The sequence below is a fragment of the Papaver somniferum genome, chromosome 5, assembly GCF_003573695.1.
Source record: "Papaver somniferum cultivar HN1 chromosome 5, ASM357369v1, whole genome shotgun sequence".
In the NCBI taxonomy this organism is placed as follows: domain Eukaryota; kingdom Viridiplantae; phylum Streptophyta; class Magnoliopsida; order Ranunculales; family Papaveraceae; genus Papaver; species Papaver somniferum.
In genome coordinates, this window is record NC_039362.1 from 93,861,913 (window position 1) to 93,875,733 (window position 13,821).

Consider the following 13,821-nt stretch of genomic DNA (forward strand, 5'->3'; position numbering starts at 1 on the left):
ATTTTGTCGCAATGACAAAAGGTGGCATAATAAGACCTTTAATTAGGAAGGCAAAATAAGACCACACAGGAATGAGATTTTGAAAAGAAACAAAATTCACTTCGCACAAGATTGCGAAGTTATACAATAAGATTTTTTTTTATGAAATCTCTCATTTGGATTCAAATAACAGAGGCAAGTATGGGAATGTATGAAATTAGAAAATGATTATTTGCTTCCATATGATAGATTTATTCAAAGACTCAAGAATTAATGATTATATTGATTAACTGTGTTGCAAAGAAGAATTGTTTTAATCAATGCAGGTCAAAATGAAAGAAATACAAATATACATTAAGAAGAAATAAATGTACAAGTATTACAAAGAATCAAAGAAAGAAATAAAGACTACTTCTTGGTTAATCCTTCATTATCTTCATTAGACTTATTCCCTTATTCGTCTGCGTTAGAATCTTCATCACCATCAGAACTTCCATTACTATCAGATTCTTCATCGTTAGCTTCGTTATCAGAGATAATCAAACTGGGAGTATTCTGTGGGATTTCTTCCAAAAGACAAGGATAATCAGAATGTGGGATATTATGATCATCACAAACCATTTGGATAGTTTGATTGCAAAAATGCATAACATCATTCTTAAAATTCGCAACAGTGATCTTGATTTGATTCTTTAATCTAGAATACTTGTCGTTGCGAGAAGAAAGATTATTTGCGAGTTCCTCCCTTTCAGCTTCGAGTTCCTCAATCTTTTCACGATATCTATTTTCAGAATCTGCGAGCAAAATACAATCAATTATTAACTTGATGAGAATTCATAAGAAGCAAAAAGTTAGTAAAGAAGAGCAGTTAGTAACCTTCTCTGTCAGAAATCATATCTCTAATCAAGGATGTATGCTCAACTTGGAGACTAACATTTACACCTAAGTCTTTTCTAGCATCATCTAAGATTTTCGCAGCCCAAACAAATTCATCCTCACTACTTATAAGAAGACGAGAACGAATTTGATTTTCCCTTTCGCAGAGTTCGATATTCTTGCGGTTAGATTCATCTCGTTCAAGTTGAACTTCAAGAAGAGCCTCTTGGAACCTCGCCAGAGCCTTGGCACCTTGATCAGAGATGCGATCCTTATCATCTATGTGACCACTAATTTTGGTTCTTAACTCATCGGTTTTCTCTTTAGAATCAAGAAGGAGATGCTTAAATCGATTGGCTAAGCCTAAACTAGATCTATGATCAATTTCTAAGAGGCGAAATTTAAATCTAAGCTCCTTTAGAGAAAGAGAAGAAATTCTATCATTTGAGAAGCTATTTAAGGAATTGTTAAGACGCTCAAGAAGGGTATCATTATCCAAGGCATTAGGAAATGAACGAAGAAGGGTAGCTTCATCAGAAAGACCATAAATGTCTGCAAAAAGGATCGTTTAAATAAGATAAAACAACAGGATGAATGAATAAAGAGAAAAGAGAAAAGTAACATACCGTAAAGTTGATTATTAGCTTGCTGAAGACTAGAAATTTTGTTCTTATACGAGGAAGAATCAATTTCTAATTGTCTGTTTTTCTCGCGAAGATTTTTAACTTCAGCTTCCAATTCTTCATTCTTTTTGCGAAATTGAAGATTTTTCTTTTCAAGATTTTCACGTCTTCTCTCTAGATCTGAGGCAACAGCAAAAGAAGTTTTTCCAGCCTGCGAAAAAAATATAAAAAATATTAATATAGAAAGAAATTTGAATTATAACAATGAAGAAGTAAAAGTATAAAAATATACCAGACTATTGGGAGAATGCAAAAAATTGGGAGTCACTGATCTATAAACTCCACGAAGAGAGCTATCGCCATCCAGTAAAGGAACATTGCAAAGGGTAACGAGAGCTTTACAGGTATCTGCGAATTGGATATCCCCCATTCCTTGTAGAGAATCAGAAAAGAGACCAGATAACTTAGCCATAGAAGATTCAGGTGGAGAATCTTCACTTGCAGTAATATCATCGTTGTCCTCATCACCCTTATCACTTTCAGAATTTTCGTGAGGAGGAATATTTGAAGGGGAAGAAAAACGAACTTTCCTTTTCTTTGGAGGAGGACCAGTTGATTTTTTCCTGCGAATAGCACCTTTACCTTTATCACCAATCTTCGCAACATCAGCAGATTCTTCTACTTCAGCAATAATCTTCACACACAGATAGAAATAAGAAATGGAAGCATGGAAGTAACAGTACTATTTAAAATAATAAGAGAAAATTTCTTACCTCATCTGTGTATGAGCGAAGAGCTAACAGAGTACTAGATTTCCCAGTCCTGTTATAACTATCCTTCAGTTTTTGGATCTGCGGAATGTCGCAAGAGTTAGCGAACATAATAGTAAAAATCAATAAATAAATATAAAATGAGTTAAAGGGGAGAAACATACCTCTTTCTCCTTCTCGAGCCAAGAGAAAACCCAAGGTTGATAAGCAGCGAGATTCGCAGGAAGAATATTTGACCCAGCAATGTAGGGTCCTTTTAGCATTAAAGGAAAAACACACCATTTATCATCTTTGGATTGGCGAGGAGTTGTGTTTTTACCAGAATGCCAATCAATATCTTGTATAAGAATTTTGGCTTCATCAATATTATCTTTCCTTTTTAAGCGAATACCCCAGCGAGTATTCTCTTTCTTCATGGAGATAAGTTCATAGTTCTCAAAGAAATTCGCCATTGTATACTTCTCAGCAACTATCTCTAGGTTTGCGAATTTAGGATCCCTAAGTTCTTTGGAGTACAGAGATCCTCTACCAGCACCACGATTAGCGAACTCTAGCATCAGACGGATGCAGTCCCCACTCAGTTGGAAGATGGCTCGCGAAAATCCCGAATGAGCGAGAATTTCATAAAATAAAGGAAGATCTGGGTTATAAAGAGGAATAGGGAGACCTTCGAGAATCTGACCTAGCGAAATTATGATTGATTGATCATCACAATATTGATAAGAGAAAAGCTTGACAGAAAGAATTGATTTGGCATTCTCACCAGGAATGGTGGAGAGTGTGAAACCTTTATCAGCAAGATCTTTTTGGACATCTTGTAAATTCTTCTCATATCTATAACCACTTGGAGCCATGTTTGAATATAGAGTATGGGAATGTATAGAAAGTAAAAGGATTGAAGGAAGAAAAAATTACAGCAACAGAATTTGCAGAAGAATAACAGAGTTGCAAAGATGAGAGAATAAAGATAGAAGAGAAAGTAAAAAGAAAAGTGGAAAAAGGGGGTAAGAAGAGTATATAAAGGAGATTTTTTACTCGAAGAAATAAACACCATTAAGACGAAAAGATGTGAGCGGTTGAAAAGCAGCGGTTACAGAAGACGTGTCAAGAAATAAATGGAAGAGAGAGTACGTGTGATAAATGTTGAATATGAAAAGATGAACAGCTGCGTCATTTCTCACATCATTCTCTACTTTGCAGAGAAGATATGAGAAGAGGCAAAATGTAGGATCAGAATCTCGCAATGACAATGTTTCAGCGAAATTATCAGTGACACAGTACAACAGCGTCGCAGAACAATTTCAGAAATGATAAAATAAATGACGTCAGCTAAGATCACGAGAAAGATATGATAATCCTGCGAAAATTAGAGAGTTTGCGAAATTAACATCTGTAAGGTTGCGAGAATGTCGCAAACCATACCCGAAAATAAGGGACAGATTAGCTGTCATCCACTATGTATTTCCTTATAAATAGTCGTTCGAATTGTAAAGAGAAGAGAGATCTTTTTTGAAGTAAGAAACAAATAAATAGGAAAGAGAAAGTTTAGAGCAGAGATCATTCTTGAATTATTTATATTTTCTTGTAAGAACATCCAAAGACTAATCAATAAAATTAAGAATACAAACTTAAAATGAGTTGATTAATAATGAAATCACATGAAGAGTGTAGTGTAGGATTTCCTGCAACTACAAAAGTTGACATTCACCTAACTCAAACTATACATAATACCGAGTTTGAGTACTATAGAAAGTGTTGCTAGCCTAATCAGTGGAATGGAAACACATTCATGGCGGTGACATACAGTTTGCAGGGATAGCTCTTTGGTACACTTGAAAAGCAAGATGTCAAGGTCTCAGAGAGTCTACATCCTAATGTTCAAGCTATTGTCAGAGTAATAAAAAATCATCAAAGTGATTGACTAAATAGTATAACTAGCATGAATAGGTATAGGAAATCCCAAGATGCTATTACTATAAAGCCATGGGAAAATCCTCATGAGCATTACATGAAATTCAATTTTGATACTCCGTTCTTTGATATAACTAAACAAGCATTAGTTAGACTAACTATAAAGAATCCTAGGATACAAGTGATGGAGCTAGATACAAATCTCTAAAGTTTGTGGATGCAAAACAAGCATGGGCTTTAGGATTTCTAGAATTTATATAAGAGATTCACAATAAAGGGATTAGGCGAATTCAACCTGAAGGAGGCTTCCAAAATATAATTGAAGCAATAAATGGATAATCAGATGCTTTCAAATGGACGACATCTAATGTGTTCAAGGACATTTTAAATTTAATAGCTTGTTTTGATAGTTGGTCCTGTCATAAGATGCACAAAGACAACAACCACATTCCGTATGTCACTCCAATGTATAACATCAATATAAGTAACATGGAGGCAACTAGTACCTCAGTGAATTTAAGAAGGTATTCAAGCAGATTTATTATTTATCTGATGTTAAAAGTTAATTATTGCGTAAATTTCTTTTTTCGTATTAAAAAAAAAAAGAATATCCACATACACAAATACGATATAATTGAAGGACGTGGCGAAATATGGCTCACAATATTGTAAAAAATGGGCATTTGACCTGGTTTTCCCTAATCAACCACACCCTCTAATGGAGCCATTTTTTTTTGGCACCACTCTGTTTTTGTTTGAGACCATTCTCCCCATTTTACTAGGTCATTTAGAAGTAGTTTGAGACACCCCATATCTATATATTTTTTCTTAATGCCCAAAATATCCTTTTTAATTTATTATTAATAATTAATTTAGTTAAGATAATTATGCTAGTAAGATTAGATTATATATTTGATTTAATATTAGTGTAAGAGAATTAGGATTGAAGATCATCCCAAAGAAACAAGGAGAATAAGTGTTTTTGAGAATTTTTTTCAAAAATTAGGTTTTGATATTCTTGTACTCAAAATGAGTGATTTGAAAGTCAATTTTAAGGAATGTGAATCTTCAATCTTCACAACGACACGGTAATGAGTGATTTGTGAAAATGAAAACTTTTAAAGGGTAAGTCGTCAAAGTAGTTATAGGTTCGGTTAGGAAAATAAAAGTACAGATAACATAACATCCCCTTTGATGGAGTTTAATTTGGACTAGGTTTGGCTAGAAAAACAGAAGTACAGGTAGCCGAACATCCTTGTTAATGGTGTGTGGACTAAGTTCGTCTTGGAAAACTCAAAAACAGCTAGCCGAATTTCCATTTTGTGTTTAACAGAGTTATGTTCGGAAATGACGAGGCCACCACGTTCTCGAACCTAAGATAAAATCAAAACATACACTTGCAGAAAGTTAGGCTATGATTTTTTCTCTCGAAATAGCCGATTTTTTTTCAAAATTGGGTTTAAAGCCCAAAGGTTATATTAAAGTTTAAACCTCAATGAGGTCTGCTACCTATAAGTCCAGGTAGCTAGGAAAAGAAAGAGAAAAATTTCCCACCCGATTCAGCTGACGAGTTTCGAAGTCAGGTTGCTGGTATCATCACCCAACAACTTTACCACTATATCACAATGACATTTGCCGAAATAGCCGTAATGTTTTTCATTTCCATCAGGTTCGGCTAGTTTGACACTTTAACTATATTTTTTCACAAAATTCCTAGACGCATGAACTTCAGTTTTTACAAACTTGTGCTTTTATATTATTTATGAGTTAGAGTTTAATTAGGTTATTAAGTTTAGGTTATTAGTTTTGAATTAGGTTTAGGTCAATTTCAGCAAGGAATAACTCATTTTACTATTATTAGGACACCCCATAGCTCATTACAATGGATGGCTCAAGAGGATACGGTCCCCGCAAAAAGGTGCCCAAAAAATCTCTACAAATGATCTCATGGCTCATCGCCTAATTGGTCTAGAAAGTGACTAGAGTGAAGAGAAGTCTTGCACACAGATAAAAACGAGGAAAATAGCACTTGCAGGTTCTCACTCTCACTCACTCTTCTTTCTCATTTTCTAGTTAGTTTCATTGCAGAGGTTGATCAAAGTAAACACTAACTTCATAAGCCCTAACTTTTTTGATCTACATCAGTTCAATTTTTTTAAGGTTTCATTCCCCATATATATCAGTGTAAACAGCTTACAAAACCTTAATTTCAGCACTAATTGTAAAATGTGCCTATTAGATTTAGTTTTCACTTGTTCATCTATCATTACTGTAAGTTCCTTGCAAAATTTGAATGGCATGCAGACCCTAATTTGATCAATTTTACTCACAAACCCTAGAGGGGTTAGAAGGTACATCTATTATCCCTAAGGTTATTAGTTATAATTTGTGTAAAAATAATACTTTTCTTAACTTTATGATCTTTGGGATCAAAGGGTTTTTAGCGATAACGATGTTAAGATCTTCAGCATCTTACATAATGTGAAACTATTATCCCACAATGTGTAGTGTTTTCATCCCCCTGAATGCTTCTTGGTCTCTTTAGGCGTCAAATTGTTTTGGTTAGGGTGATTTGGGAAGTTTCACATGCAGTACAGGGTTAGGTCTATGAAGAGGTCAAGTTCGTTACACTGAAACCCAGTATGATTACTCTATAAGCATTGAGCTGTTGAAGTGGCTTGCACTGTTACTACTTCCGTACATATGCATTGTGAACAATGCAGTCTGATGCTAGTGTTTTAGGAAGTATAACATAGAATTATATCACCGCTCAAGTGACGTTTGAGCCAGAGTTGAATGCGTGAAATGCCATTATCCGTATTTATTGTAACCACACTACATCTAGTTTTGGAATTGGCCCTTTAGTCCACAGATTAGTATCTTACAATTCAAAAGAAAAGAAAAATAACTTGAAATTGTAACTAGGTGCAATTCCATTTTACTCAAAGTAACTTGCAAGGTAAAACAAAGACATGAATGGGAATTACAATTTCTTTTTGCTTTTCAGTTATTATTCATGCAGTTTCATCCTTGTGTTGAGCATCTTTATTACCAACATAAAATGGAAATCCATTGTACATTGTATCAAATGGAGCCTTCGGCGAATGAATGTATCTCCATTGATGAACAGTCTGGGTTCTTGCAGGAAAAATCAAGTCCTCCCTCTCAACAGATAGCTGATGAATGTAAAGCTAAGTTATCCTTTGTGTAAAGAGAAGTTTTATGCTTGATATTCTTTGTGGGCCGATTCCATTTGTCTTGCGCTTTTCTTTTTCGACAGCTATGGAAAAACCCCGAGCTAATGTTGCTAAACCAATTCAGCTAGACACTCAAATGGAGTTGGAACAATCCGGATCTTCCCAGTCCCAGATAGTATTGGGTCTTCCCTCTCTGCAGGAAACTGTTGACACTCAAATGGAGTCCGAACATTCGAGCTCCTCCCATATAATATTGGGTCTTCCTTCTGCACAGAAAACTGGTGAAAGTAGTTATTCTTGGTGCCTCAAATTCCTTCATGAGCTTTTAACTTTCCTCTTGCTTTCTCTTTTTGGCAGCTATTAAAGTATCAGATATAAATGATTCTAAATCGCCGTGTAATCCAATTCAGCAAGAGGCTGAAAACGAAACCGATTCCACAGAAGAAGAACAGGATAAGATGAAATTAAATGATACCACCACAATGGAAGAACATGATGAACCTTACTTTCTTACAGATAAACCTTACTTTCACTGCATCCTTGGGAAAACACAACTCCATAACATGGTGAGTATGCTTGAAATTCAATCAGGTTTAGTATTTCTCGTTTTCAATTTTAAAGTTTTGGTCCCTAATTGGTTATTAAACAGATATGGTTTATGTTTGAACAAAAGAGAATATGAGTAGACTGTTTTCCTCTTCAGGGGATTCCTAAATCTGTCAATCAACTACTTCCAGAAAAAGAGGTTCCAGTCAATCTTTCCTACCGAAACAAGACCTGGAAGGTGAAATATCAAGGCAATCGTGCGTCCAAAAAGTTTGATTCAAGCTGGAAACACTTTGTTCATGATAACAACCTCAGATTCGGAGATGGCTGCGTCTTTGAACTCACTGAGCACAGCGACAATTGTATCAACTTCAGAATTCAGATTCTTGATGGTGATGTCCCGTCTGAGTTGCTTGATCGGGTCGATGGCCAGACTATAGAACATCCAATTACTATAGGCTGAGACTAATTAGCATAATGAGTTAGTAGTGTTTGTTGGATCACTAACATATCTAGAATGTAAGAATCCTTTACATTAGTATATAATATTTACACAATGAATCTCCAAATCTTGTGATCAGGGAAATGAACAGAGCTTTAAATATATCCTAATTTCCAAGTTATGTTCTGCACCCCTGCTTTTTGTTTGAGTCCACATGGATTATCTTTGTTTCTAATTGCTGCAGGTAACTTATTTTCATGCCAACAAGCAGAAGCATTGGATTTGCATTCGTATGTCGAACTTCCTACTATTAAATGAGAACTTGGTATTCAATAAACTTCAGCTTTCTGACCAAACTTCATTACCAGAGATAGATAGAAACAAAGTTCAACTAGTCCCTACACAAATTTGTGCATGGTTCAGAGAATGAATCATAAGCTCTAAGATTATTACCAGTTAGGATGCTTCAATCAACTAACTGTATGGGGTTCTGAAATTATTCAACAAACAAAACAATGGAGCATCCTACACCCCATTCTCTAGATTCGGTTCATCGAGTGATTCTGTTCTCCAAAAATCAGAATGATACTCGAATATTTGGAGACACAAGTGCCCAAAGATCAAATTTGACAGAGATTTTACCTTCTTCATTTCAAACTCAAGAAAAGCAAGGAAAAAGAGAAGGTTTTCTTACAAGTTCAAGCATCTAAAGACTTGAGTATGGAAAAAGAAATATAAGAGAAATCTAATTCAATGAATAATTAGTGTAAGCATAAAGCTTAAATCCAAGATGGATAAATTCTTTCCTTTCTTCAATGGTTTGTACAAAAATTCTACATCCCATAACCCTCCTCAGCTTCTTTCCTCCGCTTGTCTCGAAGGGAACAAAATTTGGGTATGCCGCAGTTCTTCAACAAGGGAACAAAATAGTGACTCCCACATCATTTCTACTACCCATATCCTCCAAGAGTGTTTTTGCGAAGGAATTCAGTTCAGGGAAAAGTTAAATGCAAGAAAGATAGGAACTTACAATATCCTACAAGAAAATCAAACTAACAAGTAGAACTAATGCCCCACTGATAAGTGAGCTTGAAAAAACACCACCATTCACTCCAAGACTGGACCCGGAAGTAGAGTTAGTCGATTGAACTGTTGTCCCATTTATGAATGTGCCGTTCTTACTGCAAACACAAAACAAAATCAGAGACAGATATCAGTATTACAGAAGCGAGACATATATAAGGAAACACAACTAAAGACAGTTGGGAATAGTCGAGAATTATACCTTCCAGCATACAGACAAGTACCATGACCTGTGATACAAAAAAAGTAGACAACAGTTGTTAGCATACTGAAAACAAACAAATCAAGTGGCGGGAAATATCAGAAAGCAATAAACTTCGGCAGGATTTTAAGTAACTCACTGGGGTTAGTGGTGGTAATGGAAGCAACTCCGTTGAAGTCACAAGTTCCAGGACCCATTCCATTCTCATGATAATACGTATCAAATGCATAAGTAGCATGTGCAGCAACGGTGTCTGGCTCATAACATGGCTGCCCCTGTAGCATAGCTGAACAATCTACTTTTCCTTGACCACAAGCCCAGTCCAGAGCTGCCTGCAACATTTTCTGATCAGCACCATCTCGTGCAACACAGTACGTCTGATTTGTCGTGTCATTCGCCAATACAGATCCAGAACCTGTTAAACGCATGATGTATATTGGCACACCATTTGCATCGAACAGCCCCCAGTTCTTCTCAGAAACTGACCCTGGTCTCAAGTCTTCGTTGTAAAGCTCGTACAAGTAAGTACTAACCGCCACTCCTGGGTGCTTTGGAGTCCCAGTATTGTTCAGAACATGTCGGATCAAGTTGCTGTTGTACGTATTTGCATTATCAATAGTTGCGCCTGGCTCAGATGCATCACCTTTTGATGGCCAGCCTGATTCTGTTACTACAATAGGAACATTAGTGATGTTCAGGTAAGCCATTGCGAAATAAGCTGCATCAATCACAGCGTCAAACACATTTGTGTAATGGAGAAGAGTATTGGAATCCACAGCTTCTTTGTTTGGGGGCAAGGGACGGAAAAGTGCATAATCCAAGGGAATGACGTTATTTGATTGCATGTAGTCGTAGTATGGGTACACATTGAGCATAAGGTAGGATCCTGTTTGCTGTAAGAATTTGAGCATTGGAACTAAAACTGGATCCCAAGAACGGTTAAAGAAGGCTTGGGATGGTGGAAATGAGTCAAGGATAATTGAAGAAGAGAGTGGTGTGGAAACTTTAATTTGCTTGTCGAGGTTCGATGCAAGTAAGGCAGAGTGTAGGTATGTCATAGCACTGACAAGGACTGGTGCAGCATTTGGGAGTACTGTTAGGATTTCAGACCCAACAGCTATGGCTGTGATGTTGGTCGCAGGATAGTGAGCCACCACATTACGAGCAACCCAATTCGCTGCTGTAGCATTTGATTGGCCAACACCAAGAAGTTCGTTATTGGGGACAGAAACTGTGACCCGTATTCCAGTCTTCGCGAGTGCAAGCAGCATTGCCCTGTCAGCGTCATATAATCGGACGTGTCGGATCTGCTGAGCTTTGAGTAGCTGAACCACCTGAGTTGGATTTGGCATGTCTGATAGAGCTGTTCCAATGTTCACCCCAATGAAGGCACCTGCAAAATAAAGCATAAAATGTTACTAACAATTACAGTCACATTATCTGTCAGTTATACATGCTCTTACCAATGACAGTAAACGGGCGTGTATAGACATTCTAATTTGTACAAACTGATATCAACAAATTAACATGTGAATTAGTATTAAATGGTAGAAACTAGCTAATCATTCATTCCACATGATATTAATCATTCGCTCATCGAGATCTCCCCAACATATAATACAAATCCAAGAATGCATATATCACAATTTAACTAGTACAAAAGGCAATACTAGCCCTTTTTGATCATACCAACACTGATGTCTGTCCAATTCAGATCCAACAGTTAATCTCTGGGTCCCCAACCATTATTCTGCATGTGAGTCTATTGTACTATGGACAAAATTACATGTTTATTTCCTATAGTATCATTTTTAGTCTTGTTTGGAAGAACAAAATAATTGCACATCTATGAATTTTTCTTTATTCCATCAACTAGCTAAACATATTCTTCAAGACATGTAACTCATATTCAATTGCATCATATCACATTACAAGTCACAGTCCAAACCAGCTGTATAATTTGGACAAATCGGATGACCTAAAAAGTTCCACAATATGAACAATCCAAGGATTCTAAAGATCTTATTATCTCCCCCACATTTCACTTTACTCAAACACTAAACCCTTTTTTTCCTCATGAGATGTATATACACTTTTGTCCTCCCCCATTTCAATATCATTACCAAACATCAAAGTAGTTTTCTTAGTATATTATTACTGACCAAATTCCTCTACCCATACCATTACCCAACCCCGAAAAACTGGTCCTACTTTACCCCATCATCAAAATGTTCTTTTATTCAGTATGGGTGTAAGAAAAAACAATTCACAAATGACACAATCTCATATCAAAGAGCTTTTTACACACGGAAATCATGTATTAATCATATTCAAAGTAAAAAAAAAAAAACCCGAAACTGACATAACTGTCTAACATGTGCTCCTCACCAATAAAACTGAATTAAATAGGGTAGATGGCATGAACAAACATGTACATAATAATCTACTAAACATTGTACCCAAAAACAAGAAAAAGTTAAACACTACCCATAACCTTTAAAAGTGTTGAAAGGCTACATGATACCAGTTAGGATTCTTGTAATTTTGCATTGGTCATTGTATTTATGCAAGTTTTTTGAGACATGGAGAGGGACCATTCACGTGCAAGCTGGTCAGTGCATGTAGAGTATGTGTAGACAAGTGCAGCATAAGACAATGACCAGAACAGAAGAAGCTACTTTCTCATCTTCTCTGGATAATAACAATAACATAACACCAATAACAAAGCATTTTTCTTAAGGGGTATTTTTGTCATCTTGTACATAAGTATCAGCTGTATTGCATTTTCCATCCAGACCCTGGAAATTTCTTTTAGTCTTTTAACACATAGACTTTCAACACAACATAGACCTTTTGGAAGTCATTAATTTCAACCTTCCTCTTATCTAACCCTTTCACCAAATCTATTTTTTATTAATGGCAAAGATATTACACTAGAATTCCTACTGAAGATTGAATCTATACTCTAAGATTGTGTCTTTAATGAACCCTAACTACACTTTGATGATTATAAATAATCAATGTTCACTAAAACTGTAATAGTATTAGCTAAAACAAACACAAAAATCACTTGAAGAAATGAAAAAGTAGCAAAATGGGAAGAAACCCCTTTTGAGTAATAATCAAAGAACTCAAAATGCATCATCCATCAACAAAATAAGCTAAACCCATTAGAATACACAAAAAGGTAGAGCAACCCAGAAAGCAGAAACAAGAAATGGAAGGAGGAGAAGTGGAGAATCACTTACCTTCATCAGCAGTAACAACTGATGATGATAATACTGCAAAGAGTAAAAGAAGAAGTAAACCCATTGTAACTAATTAAAACTCTTGATAGAAGCTTGGTAGTATATTAATCTTCTTCTTCACAGTTAAAACCCAGCTGAGAAAATCCCCAGAGAGGGAGAAGATTGAGAAGGTGAATGCTAGCTTGAGAAAACAGAAGAAATGAAGCACCTTTTTTGAGGTTTTTGTAGTGGAGAAAGGAGTGGAAATAAACAATTTTAATAAGCAAAAGGGTAAGTAGAGTTTGAGGGATTTAAAGAGGAAAAGGATGACTAAGCAAACTTTGTCGTACTGCAACAAATGCTACTGTTTGATCATCAATCACGTGAAAACATGTCAGAGATCAAACGGCTGAGATTTTCTTACACAGAGAGAAGTCCCTACTACTTGATAAAGGAGAAGTTGTAAGTATATTGTAGCCGTTTGAATGATCCTCTTGTTTTGAAGGGACCGACGGTCTATAGTGTAAGAAGGTGCGATCTACGAGGGAGAGTGATGATGCTTGTGTGGCAACTGATGAGATGGATTCAACGGTCATATTTCTTTAATTTTTATTCATTACTTTTAGTACTTGTAGTTTTGTGACTCCACAAACAAAATGAGAATTAAATCATTAATTAACCAAAAAAACGGATTAAGGAATCTATCTATCAGGAACAAAAACAGGAAAATGGTCCGTGTCGGGCAGTTAATACTTTTTCTTTTAAGCATGGCAGTTAATACTTAATAGTCTCCAAAATTTTCACAGTTTTACGATGTTATAAAAGTTATGTATCGACTCGGCCGATTCTCACTTGTTAATCGTTTCCACTACTCATTGTCAATCTAGCCAATTTCAGATTTCGTCCATCTCAGTCGGGACCGAGACATCGGGATGATTTTATCTCGGGGAGATTCTCGGTGAAAA

At 36.0% G+C, this 13,821-nt stretch overlaps 2 protein-coding genes across 7 annotated transcripts; one reads left to right on the plus strand and one right to left on the minus strand.

Annotated features, from left to right (window-relative positions):
* The first annotated feature begins 6,134 nt into the window (after positions 1 to 6,134).
* LOC113282253 (B3 domain-containing protein Os04g0386900-like) lies at positions 6,135 to 8,508 on the plus strand. 6 transcript variants are annotated; one of them, XM_026531240.1, is made up of 5 exons: positions 6,135 to 6,194; positions 7,305 to 7,344; positions 7,440 to 7,613; positions 7,714 to 7,922; positions 8,060 to 8,464. In XM_026531240.1, exons 3-5 carry the CDS (start codon positions 7,442 to 7,444, stop codon positions 8,363 to 8,365), a joined length of 687 nt encoding a protein of 228 aa, XP_026387025.1. In that variant the 5' UTR covers positions 6,135 to 6,194; positions 7,305 to 7,344; positions 7,440 to 7,441; the 3' UTR covers positions 8,366 to 8,464. The 6 variants fall into 6 exon arrangements, 5 of the variants coding, with proteins under 5 accessions (XP_026387025.1, XP_026387024.1, XP_026387023.1 ...); XM_026531242.1 differs by lacking the exon at positions 6,135 to 6,194 and adding an exon at positions 6,211 to 6,510; XM_026531239.1 differs by having other exon boundaries at positions 7,305 to 7,613; positions 8,060 to 8,508.
* A 557-nt stretch (positions 8,509 to 9,065) lies between these two features.
* Positions 9,066 to 13,145, minus strand: LOC113282254 (glucan endo-1,3-beta-glucosidase 2-like). The gene is made up of 4 exons (XM_026531243.1): positions 12,878 to 13,145; positions 9,769 to 11,022; positions 9,630 to 9,657; positions 9,066 to 9,525 (listed from the first exon to the last, which is right to left on the minus strand). The coding sequence occupies exons 1-4, from the start codon at positions 12,939 to 12,941 to the stop codon at positions 9,381 to 9,383; spliced, it is 1,491 nt and encodes a 496-aa protein (XP_026387028.1). The 5' UTR covers positions 12,942 to 13,145; the 3' UTR covers positions 9,066 to 9,380.
* Positions 13,146 to 13,821: the final 676 nt, after the last annotated feature.